General features: G+C 33.7%; 5 protein-coding genes across 5 annotated transcripts; 2 read left to right on the top strand and 3 right to left on the bottom strand.

Annotated features, from left to right (window-relative positions):
- Nucleotides 1-1,035: 1,035 nt before the first annotated feature.
- On the bottom strand, nucleotides 1,036-3,122 carry LOC119633629 (WD repeat domain-containing protein 83). The gene is made up of 3 exons (XM_038027259.1): nucleotides 2,500-3,122; nucleotides 1,712-2,434; nucleotides 1,036-1,656 (listed from the first exon to the last, which is right to left on the bottom strand). Exons 1-3 carry the CDS (start codon nucleotides 2,579-2,581, stop codon nucleotides 1,532-1,534), a joined length of 930 nt encoding a protein of 309 aa, XP_037883187.1. The 5' UTR covers nucleotides 2,582-3,122; the 3' UTR covers nucleotides 1,036-1,531.
- Nucleotides 3,123-3,368: 246 nt separating this feature from the next.
- On the top strand, nucleotides 3,369-6,274 carry LOC119633407 (conserved oligomeric Golgi complex subunit 5). The gene is made up of 3 exons (XM_038026950.1): nucleotides 3,369-3,470; nucleotides 3,534-4,143; nucleotides 4,276-6,274. Coding segments are annotated over exons 1-3 (2,277 nt in total). The 5' UTR covers nucleotides 3,369-3,468; the 3' UTR covers nucleotides 5,941-6,274.
- Nucleotides 6,275-6,349: 75 nt separating this feature from the next.
- On the bottom strand, nucleotides 6,350-12,234 carry LOC119633408 (serine/threonine-protein kinase TBK1). The gene is made up of 10 exons (XM_038026952.1): nucleotides 12,133-12,234; nucleotides 11,883-12,016; nucleotides 10,796-11,822; nucleotides 10,591-10,742; nucleotides 10,410-10,537; nucleotides 10,276-10,351; nucleotides 8,040-8,164; nucleotides 7,118-7,295; nucleotides 6,772-7,053; nucleotides 6,350-6,710 (listed from the first exon to the last, which is right to left on the bottom strand). The coding sequence occupies exons 2-10, from the start codon at nucleotides 11,964-11,966 to the stop codon at nucleotides 6,588-6,590; spliced, it is 2,175 nt and encodes a 724-aa protein (XP_037882880.1). The 5' UTR covers nucleotides 11,967-12,016; nucleotides 12,133-12,234; the 3' UTR covers nucleotides 6,350-6,587.
- Nucleotides 12,235-12,341: 107 nt separating this feature from the next.
- Nucleotides 12,342-13,753, bottom strand: LOC119633409 (protein cornichon). Its single transcript, XM_038026953.1, has 4 exons — nucleotides 13,511-13,753; nucleotides 13,336-13,448; nucleotides 13,127-13,270; nucleotides 12,342-13,032 (listed from the first exon to the last, which is right to left on the bottom strand). The coding sequence occupies exons 1-4, from the start codon at nucleotides 13,658-13,660 to the stop codon at nucleotides 13,005-13,007; spliced, it is 435 nt and encodes a 144-aa protein (XP_037882881.1). The 5' UTR covers nucleotides 13,661-13,753; the 3' UTR covers nucleotides 12,342-13,004.
- A 434-nt stretch (nucleotides 13,754-14,187) lies between these two features.
- On the top strand, nucleotides 14,188-16,752 carry LOC119633951 (glucosidase 2 subunit beta). The gene is made up of 2 exons (XM_038027799.1): nucleotides 14,188-15,342; nucleotides 16,010-16,752. Exons 1-2 carry the CDS (start codon nucleotides 14,367-14,369, stop codon nucleotides 16,666-16,668), a joined length of 1,635 nt encoding a protein of 544 aa, XP_037883727.1. The 5' UTR covers nucleotides 14,188-14,366; the 3' UTR covers nucleotides 16,669-16,752.
- The last annotated feature ends 28 nt before the right edge of the window (nucleotides 16,753-16,780 follow it).

Below are 16,780 nucleotides of genomic sequence, written 5' to 3'. Positions count from 1 at the left end.
GAACATCAACCTTCGCGGAGGCACGGCAGAGGTTGAAAAAACGGCAGCTCAATCAACATGAAGTCCAGATCCAAACAGCAGATGAACATGTAGTCCAGGAGGAACATGTAGTCCAGTAAACGTAATGCGTGATACATATGTTAAATTCAATGCTAGCTTATATTACGTTTATATATTTATGTTATGTACCTTATGTTAACTTATATCTATATTATGCACATTTATATTATACTTTTATATTATATTATTATTATTTTATATTATTTTTGTAAATGTAATGCATGATACATATGTTAAATTCAATGCTAATCTGATAATTAACATAATTTTATATATTTATTTCACATAAATAATATAATTAGTATAATTGTAGAATAAGTATTTAAAGGTGTAGGCCTAAAGGGGAGCCAGCCATTTCAAACAATTGGTAACGCGCCTATCACGGTACCTCATGGGTGGCGTGGAAAACTGTAATAATAATTGAAATATATTATTGTATATATATATATATTATTTAAAAACAAGTCTACCAGGCCAAAATACGTACTGGTATTATTCCTTTAAGCGATGCCGGTGACTCAGGTTAATATTCGAATACAAGTTGAAATAATTGAACGAGCTCATACATGCAATAGAGAATGCAAATGCGAATGGTTTATGTAAATCGTCTAAATACAGCGGAATCTATTATCATTTCGATTTCTGTATTGGCAATGAACCAAATTCTCCCGTTGAAAACTTACGTCAGGTAGTTTTTGGCGAACGTGTACGTCCGCGGTCATATAAAATAAACTTTTTCGAAAATATTAGTTGCAAAATGGTAAGTAACTCAACTATTAATTTAATAAGTGCATAAAGTTTCTCATATGAAATAACAAAATTCTTAAGGCTCTGACCACTCTGAGGCGAAGTTCACCTTCCCAAGTCTGATAGAAATTACAAGTAATGTTTATGTTCTATAAAATTTATCATTTTTGTATTTATTATACATATATATTATTACATATATATTTTTATATACGATTAGGGGTTTGGAGAAATCATCAATCAAGGTCATCAAGACTTGAACCAAATAAATAAATTTATTTCAAATCCAGACAAAAATTTTCTTTTCTTTTATAATTACGGACTATAAATATTGGCGATCAGAGTAATGCATTGGAAGTAAATGATAATGCTGAAAAAGCGTTCGAGAGAGATAAAGATGACAGACGGTAAGCTTAATTTTATTTAAATCTTGGCTTGTTGTGCCAAATCAGGTCAACACGCTGGTAATATCTTTTATCGAAGAGTCTTCAGCCGTTGTAAGCCGACAAAAAAAGTATGAAAATCATCGATCTGAATATGGTGTCTTATAATAAGAAAGCAAGACGAAAGAAGACATGAAGAAGCTCTAGCCGCGCGAACTGTTTTCAGTTAGATTTCAGTAAAGGTCTACAATGCGGTTGGGAGGCATTTTTCTGCAACATTCGAGTGGAGGATGTAGTAATGTACAATGGCCGTTTTATACCCTGTGGACGCTTAATGTTATCTATACAACGCCTGCAATCTCGGAGGTTTCCGTAGAAAAAACGTACACGTCCCTTCGTCTAGCAAAAAGGATTTCATTTAATTTTGGATGAGTGTCCAAAGAATGTACTACACCTCCGGTTTTACCTGAAATTAAATTGTTCTCTAAAAAATTTTCAAGTATCCATTATCAAATTCATACTTATTTGAAGTTTTTGAAGAACTTTTCCCTCTAACAAGTCCCAAATAATAGCGTCACCTTCACTGCTGCCCGACAAAATGTGCGTGTCGTTTGCCATAATACCGCATTCAATATGATAGTCTTCAGCTTTATGGCCTTTATATTCTGATAACAAATTGCCCGATTCACCATCAAGAAGACGTACTGTGCTATCTTGACATGCCACCAACAGACATTGTTCGTCACCCGTCATATTCATATATGTAATAGGCACATTAACTTTATCAAGGATCATTTCACCAGCACGTATATCGTAGTGTCGTATACAGCCATCCAGTGAGGAGGCAATAATCATATGATCATTACTAACTACTGAACTAATGCAATCTTTAGCCTCACGCATCATTTGTACTGGCTCCAAACGCCTTGTACGAATATCCCAGCAGAATACCGCATTATCACGTCCTCCCGAAATAGCTATGGAAGAGTCTTCGTTAAAACACACACATTTTACTCCACCAGCGTGGCCACGTAAGCGTCTGATAGGCCTTCCAGCGCTAACATCCCAGTATATTATACTTTTGTCGAGACTAGACGAAAGGATATTACTACTATCGCAACTGCCTACTACATCAGTAACTTCATCGGCATGTCCACCGTAAGTCTTAAGTAAAAGACCAGTCTTATGATTCCATAATTTGATCTTTTTATCTGAGCCGCAAGTCAAACAATACGCGCCATCGACTAAAAAAGGCAAATAAGAAATAACAAATAATTTCAACAATGATTAAAGGTAAACACAATTATACCGTTATATCTTACCGCCCTTACAGCTCCCTGTTTGCAATCAATCACTTTTAAACAATGAAATTTCTCAAAATTATTAGGCATCTTTTCCTAATTAAATAATATCTTGTAATTGTTTCTTTACCAAAATCTACCGCAAGTAACACTTCTTTATTTTTGTATTTGCATTGAAACTCGCTGTGCTCGAGGTGTTATGCGAAATTGAATGGAACAAATATTTCTACTCTTCTTCTTATAAGTAGATTTACTTTTTAATTAACTAGTTTGCAGCTGATTATTTTAAAGGAAAATAAAAGGAAGAAACACTTATCGGGTTTATCGTAATTACTTGACTCATTTGAAGTACATTGAAGAAGGCTGGAAGGTCATATGCTGTTGTCATTCCTTCTGAATGTATAAAACAGTAGAAAAGAAGCAACTCCCGTTTGTAAGAATTTTAAGAAAACTTCAAAACAAACTCTTAAAAATGATCTTTATCAACTGGGTGTTCTTAACCCGAAAACGAAAGTGAAGCCTGCTTGTGTAAAAACTTTTTCAATACATTCTTTTGAAAAAATCCCTGTTTCTGTAGGTATATCTTTATATCTAAAATGTTGGAATTCTAGAAATAGATATGGTCATTCTCTGGGTAATCTGGCTAGTTTTTAAGATATCATTGAAGGAATTGCTTCCTTTTTTATTTAAGACTAGAAATAAACTAAAACTAAAGCATGTTACTAGTTCACGCCGACTGCGAAGCTCAAAAACTTGTTAGGCCTTTGTATATACAAATTTCAAAGTTTGAAAAGCGTGTAAAGCTTTAATGTGTTGTGACCTTAGTAGTGAACACATACACAGTGTAAAGCTTAGGACAATCTTTACATAAATAATATATCGAAACATTATGTGATAATATAATTTTGCGAACTAGGCAATAATTAATTACCAGACTTTCTCTGACGTTGACTGTTATAAATAATTTAATAAAAATCATGTAAGAAATGAATGATATATGGTAGCCGATCATAAATATCCGATTTCTTTAAATTTCCTTAAGGGATAGTCAAATCGATGATTCCAATAATAAAATGGAGAATGCAATTGTTGAAGATGAAGACATAACAGCGGCCTTGGGAGCTATGAATTTAACAATTGGTGATCAAATCCAAGAATTAAGCAAACGTTTGAATAGTATAAACGAGGAATTGCACCAACAAGTACGAGAAAAGCATGGAGCTTTATTACAACAAGCTAGTCATGCCGGCCGTTTTGATGCAGATCTTAATAATTTAGCAGAAGATGTTCAACAGATTAAATCGTCTGGTTATAAGCTAAAAAGTCAAGTAGATCAGCAATATCAATTGATTGAAAATCAATCTAAAGTTTTATCGCGTCTTCATGAGTTGTCGCATTTGTTACGCTCATCGAAAACTTTGTTGATTTTGACGATGAAATTGAGAAATACTAAAGATGTCTTGAAGCAGGCAGAATTGCATTTTGAATTGAATGAGTTAATAGAAGATCCAGGACTTAAGAATATTGAATTTGTGCAAGATGCTCGGGCATATGCAATTAATTCTCGACAGAAGATTCGTAATTTAACTCAAATGCAATTAATTACGGGTTTACAAGAGAAGAATGAGCCACAGATAGTGTATGCTCTAAAGGTTTGTATATTTTTATCATTGGAACTCGTTTATTAATTACATATTGTACAATGTGCGTAACTAAGGTATTATTTACATATCTTTCTTCAAAATCGTTGCGACATGAAAAGTTTCATTTGTTTTCATTTGTAGGTTTTCATGAATTTTAATACTTTGGAGACATCATTGGATAATTTACTTACGACTTTTATAGCTAATCTTGAACAATCTTTAAAGGAATGTTTTGCTGGAAATGATATATCTGTCCTATGCAAAGCGGAAGCTACTAAATCATTAAGTGTATCTAAAAATGTCGCATCCAGTTTACGAGGTCCAGGTAAAGCCCCCCAACTGACTACCACGCAAAATTTTAGAGCGAAATTTTGGAAGTCGATGCATTGGTTAATTTACGACGAACTCTACGAATGCTGTGTGCAAATGCAATTGCTGAGAAAAGCTCTTGAACAAGTGCAGCATTTAGGATCTGGTGCAAGTAATCCAGAGCAATTCATACAAAGTGGTTTTTGGCAAGCTGTACAAAAATTATTGAAAAAATCTTTTTCCGAATGTCCAGCGCATATTAATCAAATTCTACAGGAAGGATTGTCGAAATTATTGAGTTCAGTGCGTGGCTTGGAGTTGCGTTTAAATGGAAAATTTTTGTTTGACGAAGAATTGTTTACGCCTTTGGAAGTGGGTTATGTGAACAAATGCGCAAATAACATGAAGGCGTGTTTAGCCGGCATCGACTTGCCGAGCAATGATAACATCGATTCTTTCATACGTGTTGCCTCGGCAGAGCTCAGTTCATCATTAGTAGATAGCCGATTGGGAAATGCCGTAGCTGGGGTGTTTATTTCTTGTACTAAAGATTTTTACACAAAATTAGAAACACAAATAAAACTTGGACCGGATTCAGTGCAAGTCGTTGATATACCAAACGTTCATCAAATACAAAATACTTTATTGGCCAATATATTGTACTACTTTAAAGATTCCACGAAACGCATGTTACGAGATTTGGGTGAACAGTGCGGTAAAAGCAAATCATCTGCCCGAGATGACATTACTAAAGCACTGAATCAAATCGATTTGCTGATATATACCATTTTGCAACAAATCATGGACTCCATAGTGTCAACTTTGAATATAATAATTCTCAGCATACATCGTGAACCTGGATTGAATAGCGAGAAAATATCCGCATCTGGCCCATCTATGTATATGAAAGAATTGCAAGAGTTTATCAACCGAGCTTGGTCCAATCACATTGCTCCGTTTGAAGACAAAGACATTGTTACCAAATGTGGTCATGAAGTGGCGAAACGTTGTATTGAATTCTTCATTCATAATCTAAGTATATTAAGACCTGTCAGTCAAATGGGAAGGCAACGTTTGAAAAACGATTGCTTGTATATGGAAAGTGCATTAAAACCTCTATGCCCCAATATTTCAACATTGGGAAATTCTGCACGCTTACTCAGAGCAATGTCATTCTTAATCGTCTTAACACCTGATGAATTGGTAAAACAAAATGTTGGCGAAGACTCATTGGTGCCATCGTATATAATTTTACTATTAATGTTTGGACACGCAGACGCTGTAATGCAATCTCCTCATACTACAGTTAATTGGTCTAATGAGCGGCTAATTGAATGGCTTGAGGGTCATACCAACGAGAGGGAAAAATTAGAACTAATTGCCGGAGCATTACAGCGTTATCGCGATAGCGTAAGACGTAAGAAAAGTGAACAATATGATCCCGTTTATCCTTTAATGGTAGAATTTTTCGAAAAGGCTTCTAAAAGTGATATTTAAAGAAAAGTATTTCCTATGCATTTTTTTTTTTAAATTGCCTCCTGAAAGGAGGAGTAAGTTACATTATTTTTAAAAGTTTTATGAAACGCTTTAAATAAAATAAAAAAAAAAGGAAAAAACCTTAAAATATCGATCAAATTGTTCTGATACCGTCAAAAAAGGACCAGCGCGGCATAAACGTAAGGAAAATTAATTAAGTTTTCTTTTAGTTTTTATATTTTACGCAATTACTCATAAGAGTCTGTAGTCTATTTTCAGGAACACAATCAAGGCTTTCAAGGTCACTAACTTTTCCCGATCTAATCGGGACGTATTTAGTTAATATCAATTTGGTATAATTTTATTCTTTTAATCACTTACTGTCTCTTTGTTTGCTTGGGATGAGTCCAATAAACACACAAACGTTCACAAACTTAAGAAAAATATTTATACGAGATCTAACGGCTATTTATATAGAGTGAGATATATATAAAAAGCTTAAAGTTATATAAATTGTATTTGAATCAACAATTGCAAATAATAAATAAAAAAAAAAAAGGGTTAAAAAAATTAATAAAATTGCATTAATACCGTCAAAAATTGCCTGAACAGCACTTAAAAACATATGGAAAGTTAATGAGATTTTTCAAACAATTCTTCCTCCATTTCTAGATTTTTAATGTCCCAGTTAGAGATGAACCCAAATTGGTACCTAACTCTTGTAACATGCCAATAAATTGGCGATTTTCTTTCATTAAAGCCATAATCTCCTCTTGTTGCTGTTGCATAAACTATAAAACGATTTAAAAACTTTATTATAAAACTCGACTTTAGGTATTTTATTCCGCTTACCCTTAAGCGATTTTTTTGCTCAATTTTCAATAACTGATTACTGTTGTTAAACAATTTGGCATCCATATCCTTTTGTATATCACTCTTGATTTTATATAGATCTTCCTTTAAGATGTCCAAGTTTCGTTCATATTCTCGGACATCTTTTTCTAAAATTTCACTCTTTAAGTAAACGGTTTGAGCCAGTTTGTACCAATCAGCTAAACATTCAGCCATTTGTGCAACCGATGGCTTCACATCATCCAAAAGTAAAGACTTTATTCGTTTACCGTTACGATCGACCTTGGGAAACAGAAAATCATTGTTTATAAATAGGATTTCAAGCTAACAAAATTCATTGATTTACTTTAATCTTTTCCAAAGCATGAAATTGTTCATCATTATACGTTAAAGTGCGTGTGGCGCGATCGCGTAATAAGTGCTGCCAAGAATCTCTTAAACGTTCAATTAAATATTTTGCTTGAGCGCTCGCTCTAGTCCGGCATGGACAATGTTTGCCATGCATCGCTGAAGACCATTGATCGCTGCAAAAATATTTTAATTTAACGTATATTTCTCATGTACATGACACACTCTATACACACATATCCATGAATGATATTTTTGCCTGAATCTTCTAAATCATGTAATGTTAATGTCAATGATTACATTTCTTCGGAAAAAGTACATTGATAAGATTCTTTAAGAGTGAAGATTTTGGATTAGAAGACAGGAAGTTGGTAGTAAAAGTTGAAAGAGGAAAATCGGGAATAATACTGACTGAAATCGAAAACTACAAATCCAAATACTAGCCAAACCAACCAACCAAAATCTAGCGGATGAAGGCGAGGACGACCTATCATTGCGGCAAATACCTAATAAAATATAACTATCTCCAGCATATGATCAAAGAATTAAACTGTGATTTACTCTCCCGTACATATATAAACTTTTGATTATCGATCATTTCAATTGATGACTACCTGAGGACGATCTTCTTAGTGATCTCTCGACCCCCCACATAATTAAAGAGTGACTAGTAATAGTTAATATTCGGAATCATTATTTTGTAACCATATCATCGCATTGGAGATGCATGTTTTGCACATTCCTATTGCCTATCTTATCGATTGGTCAGAAATTTCGAAATTAGTTTAATGCTGAGAACATCCTTTTTCTATTTTCTAAAAAGTTTCAATCAAGTACTCGCTTTGAATATCTGTATATAAATGTGTGTCAGCTTTAGAACACAGATATTAGCTATTCCATTAGAAGACTGTATTACTTACTTTAATTGATCACCCATTACGAAATTGGTATGCAACTGCATAATCACATCAGCTGCGCCTTCAAATTCAGTTCTCAATTTTTCCAATTTATATATTAATGGATTAAGTTCCTCCTCACCTTTAGTCTGCAAACATTAGATAAAAGTGAAAAGTAATATTTTTATCGTCGCATATTAATTGATATTTCTTTGTAAATCCTATATATAACATCTTTTTTTTTTCGATAGACCTTTATTTAAATGAACTAAGAAGGTCGAAATTTATTTCTATCCATTATCCTCGCTTAAATAAAATCTTATTCCAGAAAAAAAAATTTTTTTTTTATTTATGATTATTTATTTTCTAAAAGCCTAAATTCTGTTGATTTACGTGCATACTTCATTACTGCCAGATTTCTTCCCAATTAACTTTGTATAAGCCATCCCTTCTATTTGGATGAGTTTTAATGATTTCATTCGACTTAGCTTGACCCAGGTGCTATTGTATTGTCGCCACAATTTAGGACAAATTGAATCGATTCAAAATACAATCCTAAATTGGTATATTAAGAGTTAAGTCTATCTTAAGTCCATGTAAATATTGCATAAATCCGAAACCTAGTAGAGCTTATAGCACTAGTGTACCCCTAAGCGTACAAAAATTGCAGAAAGTTATTATTGCACACATAAGACTATAGAATCGTTTCCAATTCAATCTTAATTACAACAAAACAAGTAAGAGCATCACAGTAGAACACAGCTCACCGTTGAATACCCTACACATCTTCGCTTAGTGCAGTTAGGAATAGAGCAACTTTTCAAAATAGAGAATTATGTTGAGTAGCTTTCGCCTTTCTTTGGCCAACGGGATGTTCAACAGACAACACAAATTTCATGAAAATATCTCAAAAATTACGACCTGTAGGTTGAATATAAGATGGAAAGATGGACAGACAAGCTTAGATCGATTCGCAAAGTGTTAACTTAAAAGCTAAGTTACTCGATCGGTATAATGAAAGGTGAACCTACCTCAAGGCCTTCTGAGTGTTCCATACATTCGTAGGAATTTAATAAACTCTACACAACGTGGAGTAAGATATGAAAATATACTTCAAAATGTAAAAGAAATTATGAAAACGAAAATCAATGCGTATTTAATGGGTACTACGGGAAGCCTCTCCTTGTGCTCTATGATCAATTTTCGTTTAATGATTTCCACATTTTTACAATGCTAATAAAGAAAAACCTTGATAACGTTGAGTATTTATGGTCTGTCACGACTACATTCATTATGCTCTGGAATATCTCTGTTAAATATCAAATAAATGATCTTATGAATGAATACTAAATTTCTTTCCTTTTTTATATGCTATGGTATCTTATCTTAACATATTTATTTTTGTTATCTCTCGCATACTTTTTCATTATGGCTTTTAATATATTTTCGGAATATGGGCGAAGCAACAAAGTATTTATTTAATTTTAATTTGATAAAATTTTATATAAATAACTGTTATAAGTTTTTGGGTACAGTTTTTTGCTCACTGTTAGCAAGTTTCTGAATAGGTAACAATAATTTGTAGACTTGGGAGAAATATTTACACGGCTTGCTCCCTCTTCTTGGTGACGTATATAAGCAAGTAAGAAAATTATATTCAATTTTTTTTTTTATCGACACCTAACCTGAGTCAAATCGATCAAAAGGCACGTAGAGCGCGTATTGGGAATGCTTACGTTTTCAAAAGCATCTTTATTACTCATAAATACCCATAAAAATTTGTATATTCTATATTTTAAGCTAAAGATGGTGGCAAATAAGAATAGGTAACGTAGCAAATATATACATATAAATATACTTTTGTTACCTATTTGCTCTTGAAAACAGAGGTGATCTCAATCTTTGTTCTACTGCGGGCGTATTCGTTAACCAAGTTGTCCCATTTTCAATACCAATCTTCGTGCAACCACCTTTACTGCTTTTGTCGATTTTGAAATTATCATTTTCATATTTGCGAATATTTTACAGACGGACAAGCTTAAATCGACTGCAAATTTGATGCGTTTGATATGATCTGCGAATAGTTTTTCTGAATGTTGCAAGCGTTTTGATTAAATCAATACGCCCCAAACAAAACCAATTAAATGTTTAGCGTCTTTGTTTCCTTAAGAGACTGTTTCTATTAAAGCAGACAACCAAATATCTTCTTGACTAATTGACAAATCGGTGTGGATAAGCCTCCATTAAAACTTTTACTTACCATTTTAGACATACATTTCACAGCGTCTACGTATTCTATCACTGTTGAAATTAGTTTATCAAAATTTTTTGTTTTTCTAAAAGTTGAAAATCGCTCAGTTTGACGATAAAGGTTCAAATGTTGAAAAGACTTACTTTATTAATAGCGTTATTGTAGTGGTTAGTGTCTCTATAAATTGCGCCACTGCCTTCTTGATCAAAATATCTATGGTGGTAAACGTATCCACACGCCTTTTACATTCGTGACCAACACTGCAGGCAGCCTGAAAATATAATAGCTTCCAATTTCTCTTTTCTTAACTTACGTTTTGCTTACCTTAGCTAAACTGGCATCATTTTCTACCGAAACATTGTTCGGGAACACCGGAAATTTGGGCAGATCCAATTGCTGCGGCAATTGTACGTTATTATCTTCGTTGCTATAAAGGAATATCGGATTTTCCGTGTACGTCGCTGGAAATGCCTTAGCTACGAAAGGAATAATAAGCCTTTTTAACTTACATTATTATTATTATAATTACCAATGGTATGCGGAGTAACTTTTTTTTCTAAATGTTCATTATTGAATAATAGTATCTGTCTTTCCATTGGAACTTTGGTCTGCATTAAAATTCTCTCGCGAAAATGTTCAATTAATTCTTCAGGTTCTAAAAAGATTTCCACCGAACTGGTGCGGTTCGTATAGAACACGTGTATTACTCGCTTACGCAAAATATTTGTAACCTCTTGAAAGAAACGATCGAAAGACCAAGTTTTTTCCCGGTTCTCTTCAAGTAAACCGGCTAACAGTGGAGTAACCAATGTTTTTAATCCTTCGGAAAGATGACAATGTGCGGGTAAAGTTGTAGACCATTCAATTGGTCCATTTTCAGACAATTGGGTTCCAGATATAACACCTGAAGCTTTTTTGGTAGTAATTTGATGCATCGTTTCACGATTTTTACGACCGCCGTAGGGACGAAATGGTAAGTTTCCTGTAGCTACATGGTATAAGGTGACACCGATAGACCACAAATCCACATTGGCCGTAAAGGAACGGTTAATGGATTTCCTTAACACGGCTCGTTCATAGAGATCGGGATGCAAATATTCTTCGGTGCCATATAATGAGGCAAATGGCTGATTATCTTCAAGTTCTCGCGCAGCACCGAAATCCGTAAGTTTGTATATAGTGTGGCCGTCCTCCGAAATGAATTTCATTATGTTTCCGGGCTTTAAATCACGATGTACCAATTTATTATCTCTTAAATGTTTCATACCCGCGCATAAATGCTCTAAGACCAAAAGGAATTCTTTTTCAGGTAAACCATATGAATTCTCAGGATCGTCTAGTATATTAAATAAGCTACCACCAGTACAAAGCTCCATCACAATAACTTTTCCACGGCCCTCTTGATCTTCTTCGATGGCCAGCAATTTAACAATATTCTCATGATTGACTTTTTTTAAAGCTTCGAATTCGCGCATTTGAACATCTGGCGGTCGCATATGACTGTACGGATTGAATGTTTTAACAGCCACAGATTCACCAGTTATTTTATTAACGCCCTACAAAGAAACATATTAAAATGAAAGGAATGTAAAAAGGGAGTAAAATGTCACATTCACCTGAAAAACTGAACCAGTGGCTCCTTTACCTAATACGCTAGTGGTACACCAAACATAATTTAAGGACCCTCTTAAAAAAGACATTTTTCTTTCTTTTGGCAATTTTTTAGGCACTTCTAATTTTCAATTGATAGCTGTGGGAATACCCAGATAGATGCATAAGAAAAAAATTAAAAACTGATTATCTGCTAAAAGCACTATTAAATTATAATTTTCTTTTCTTTTTTTTGAATGCTGGATTAATATGGACCATTAATTTGTGGCTTTTATGGCCAAATTAAAATTTTCAATCTCAAACAAAATATTAAGGAAAATATTTTCTTAATGCGTTTGCAGTATACTTCACAGTTGTAGTAAAATAAAAGAACAGTGTTTCCATGTACATTCAAACGGACAATGCACATAAGAGAGAACATAGGCTTTTTTTTCCTTAGACATGGGAATTAACTTTGCACAAATTGAAAGCAATGTATACGAATTTTTGAAAGCAATCAAGCAACATTGTGTTCGACTTTACTTTCAATATATTCAGCTTACGGAGAACACACACTGAGTTTTGAATGATTTTTTTAAAAGACAAATAAAGTTGAAGCCATTGAAAACAATGAATACGAATTAAACACATTTAAACAAAAAAAGAAATTATTCCTGATTGTGTTAACGACCTAAGCATTATTCTAACGGAAATTTATTAAAATTAAAAGAAGAACCGATGGACCATTTAATAAGAGCAAAAATGTATATTCACCGTTTATTATCAAATATCGTATATCGAATAAACAGATTTGACTTCGTTTTTTGTGCATATAGAAAAGTCGGAATTTCTGCTTAATCTTTTTTTCCTAATTCTTAGGATCCACAGCACATTTCATTGACATATAACATTGAATACAAATTTACACATAATTTAAATAATCTTTTAATAGGTTTTATCAACAAATGTTAATAATTTAAAAACTTTGCGGCAAAACGTTATTAAAAGAAAATAAAATCCACCTAGTTAACACTTGTTTTATGAATACATAAATTATTTATAAGAATATACATAAACACACAAAATCTCGTTTTGTAGATATGAAAATTGTTAGAGCAGAAAAAGATGAGGCAGACATGATCTTAGCTCTACGTCGAGATGAGTGAATAAACCATACTGTAACGAGATCATGAAAATATAGAGAAAAGTAGAAAAAATTAAGAAAACTAGTGTATAATTATATTGCAACTAAAATATTAAAATTAATTACCCATATATGTAGTAGAAGAATGATATTAAATAAATAGCCAATTTAATCCAACCTTCACGAATATTTTTAGTTAAGTTATCTGAAGCCAAAACTGTGGTGGGATCATATAAACCTGGTCCCGTCATAACAGGTCGGTTTTTATAGCTTTGAAAAAAGAAAATTTAAAAAGCAATGAATTCATTTATCATTTTAGCTTATAATCGACATACCGCCAAATGTGATAAGCTATAAGTGGTATATTAATACATAGCGAAAACCATTCCCCACATGCCAGAAAAAGGATATTTAAAAAGATGTGAAGCAAATATTCCGGTAAAACCAACTAAAATATATTTTCCTTCATGTTAATAGTTATTTGCATTCGCTGGTTCCCTTTATTCTTACCGGATTGAGGCTATTGCACTGATCTATAGGGTTCTTGTAATCCGTTTTTAATTCATCAAAAGCAATTACGTGAAATATTGCAAAGAATATTAAGAAGGCATCCCCTATTAAAGCTACAATGTAACTAAATGCCGTAAAATTGAAAGCCATTGTGTGCAAGGGCGGGTGCAATAGAAGTTAACTAGTAGGTTTTTTCACAAAAAACTGCAAATACAGAAAGAAGTTTTAACCAAATTGTTATTTTATGAATTAATATATGTTAAACTTACTTCCTTGTTTAACTCTTCAAAATTTTTCCTTAATTCTCCTCTTTTAGAGGTTTTTTAGGAGTTTTCTGTTGTCACAAAAGCAGTGTTGCCAGACTACAAACATTTATATATTTTTTATGCAGCCTAGTTTAACAATTCTTTATAGTTCTTTATGGTTATGTATATTTTCCCTAATAATATTCCTAGGAAGGTAGAAATGTATGAAAAACAGATCCATTTGATTGCAAATGCAAAATGCAAATATATTGCAGTTATAATCACAAGTGTTAAGTCTAGAATATAGGTTTTACTATTTGTTCGATCTTATTGGCAATAAATTTTCAAACTGGAATTATCTGAATTAACGTCAATTTGCATCTAATACGTAGAACGAGAAAATTGCAGTATTTCAATGAAAATAAAAAAATAAGATGTGGTAACAACGTTTTTCGCCGGTTTCTCTTATTGTTAAAATCGGAAAGTCAATTTTTTATAACTATACAATTTACATTTTTAATTTAAACTTAGTAAAATAGTAATAATAAAACGGCAACATATTCAAATACTCATCGTAAAAGAAAAGTTGAAAGCCCACCTTGCAAAATATAATGCTGCGGAATAAAATTTTAGTACGATGCTTTAAGGTGATGTTAATTTTCACAATAACAAGAAGTGCTTTTTGTGACGTGCCAAGACCGCGGGGAGTTTCATTAATGAATGCTTCTCTCTATTATCCACGTGACGAGAAATGGGTTTGCCTAGATGGAAGCAAAACTATAAATTTTCTGCAAATTAATGATGATTACTGTGACTGTGCCGATGGTAGTGATGAGCCTGGCACGGCTGCTTGCCCGGAAGGAACATTCCATTGTGATAACAGAGGTTACCGCTATAAGTATATTCCCAGTTCTCGCGTTAATGATGGTATCTGTGATTGCTGCGATGCTAGTGATGAGTACAGTTATCCAGACACTCAATGCGTAAATACGTGCGCGGCATTAGGTCGCGCCGAACAAGAATTGCGCAAAAGAGCTGCAGAAATACATAGACAAGGGTCTGCGAAACGTTCAGAAATGATAACAAAAGGCAAACAGTTAAGAGCCGAAAGAGAAAAACGACGTTCGGATCTGGAAGTACAACGTCAACAGCAAGAAACCCTAAGAAATGAAAAAGAAGAAATTAAAAAACAAGCTGAGCAAGCAGAAAATGAAGCTATAGACTTGTTTAAAGAACTACAAAGAGAAAAGGAAAGTGATTTCTCCACTACAGAGGCATCCTTGCGAAAGGACGCTACCGAGAATTTCTTACGTTACGATGTGAACAAAGATGATTTCGTGGATATAGTTGAATTGCAATTAGATATTGCCTTAGATCAAGATCGAAATGGGGTCGTAACAGTTGAAGAAGCCAAATACTTTTTAGATGAGCGCGACCGCGTTGATTTGCAAGCTTTTATTACTCTGTCTTGGCCCCGTATTAAACCAATGCAAATGTTGTCTCAGGGAATTTTTAAGCCTCCAGTAGACATGAATCCTGAAGTGGAAGAAAAAACCGAAGAAAAACACAGTCATACGTATGAAGAGAGTAAGTTTTTATTAAAATGCCTAATATTATCCTTATCGTATAAACATAGTGAGTCGCGCGCAAAATACAAGGACGGAAAAGCATTAATAATAAAGTATAGCTTCTACGCGGGCTCTTCAAATTTCGATAGAAGACAAACTTTTACATTTGTTCTTTTTTTATTTTTTTTTACATAAGACTTGGTCACGATTACAAAGTGGCGCCTTTCACTCTTAGATTTTGCATTGACGTTTGTCGATTCTGTTTCCAAAAGTGTGCGTATTTCAATACAGTAAAAGAATTGAAATAAAAGGTTACGTAGCGGAATAGCTTGATAATTGAAGGTTGACATTATACATGCGGAATACAAAATTAATCAAGCTCTGAATTTACGTAAAATGACTAGATAAATTATCCAATTTTCCGCCAAAAATAGAAATAGGAGCTGTATAACTGCTGATCATGACGAGGCCTTCGAAAGTATGGTTTGATAGAAATTTTGATGGGTTTAATTTAATTTATTGGTGGATTTTATTCCATTTCAACAATAGATCAGAACAATTAATACAGCTTTGAAGGGCTTCGAAACCATACTGAGACTATCTGTTATCGTTCTTAGAAAAATCGAGAAAAATATTGAATGAATGAATAAAATAAAATTAATATTGTATCTTGTATATATTTATAGCCAAATCTCCTGAATTTAATGAAGATACAGAGCAAGAGTCTGAATACGAGGCTGAGGAAGAGGCGGACGCAGAAGCGGCTTACGAAGAAGACGAACCTAATGTAGGAGTTGGCTCAGTAACAGAAGTTAACACGCCAGCCCCTGAATATGATCCTGAAACCCAACGTTTTATTGATTTAGCAAACGAAGCGCGGAACGCGTACGCTGACGCGGAACGCGAACTGCGTGACATCGATCAAGAGTTAAATGAATTGAAAACCCAAATTGCTAAAGATTATGGACCACAAGATGAGTATTCCACTTTGGAAGGAGAATGTTTTAAATTTGAGGATCGCGAATACGTATACACTTTATGTCCATTCGATAGAACTTCTCAGCAACCAATTGCTGGTGGTACAGAAACGACGTTAGGCCGTTGGGATCAATGGGTGACAGATGGTAAAGACCAATATGCCCAACAAAAGTATTCGCGCGGGGCCTCTTGCTGGAACGGGCCGCAACGCTCAGCAATAGTACAATTTAAATGCGCCTTGGAATCCAAAATTACTGCCGTCAGCGAACCAAATCGTTGTGAATATCATTTTGATTTCGAAACACCGTCTGCTTGCGATGAGGAGACTTTTATGGCAACGGAAAAGCGTTTAAGAGACGAGCTTTAAGATACGATAGCAAAAAGAAAATCAATGTTCAATCTTTTTTTGTTTCATCCGGCAGATGTTCCATACTTGTAAATTTAAAAACTTTTTCATTGTAAAGGAAGTTATTATTTTT

Source organism: Glossina fuscipes, unplaced genomic scaffold (genome assembly GCF_014805625.2).
Source record: "Glossina fuscipes isolate IAEA_lab_2018 unplaced genomic scaffold, Yale_Gfus_2 2, whole genome shotgun sequence".
Lineage (NCBI taxonomy): Eukaryota > Metazoa > Arthropoda > Insecta > Diptera > Glossinidae > Glossina > Glossina fuscipes.
Note: the sequence above shows the minus strand (reverse complement) of the source record. Positions and strands in the feature narration are given on the sequence as shown.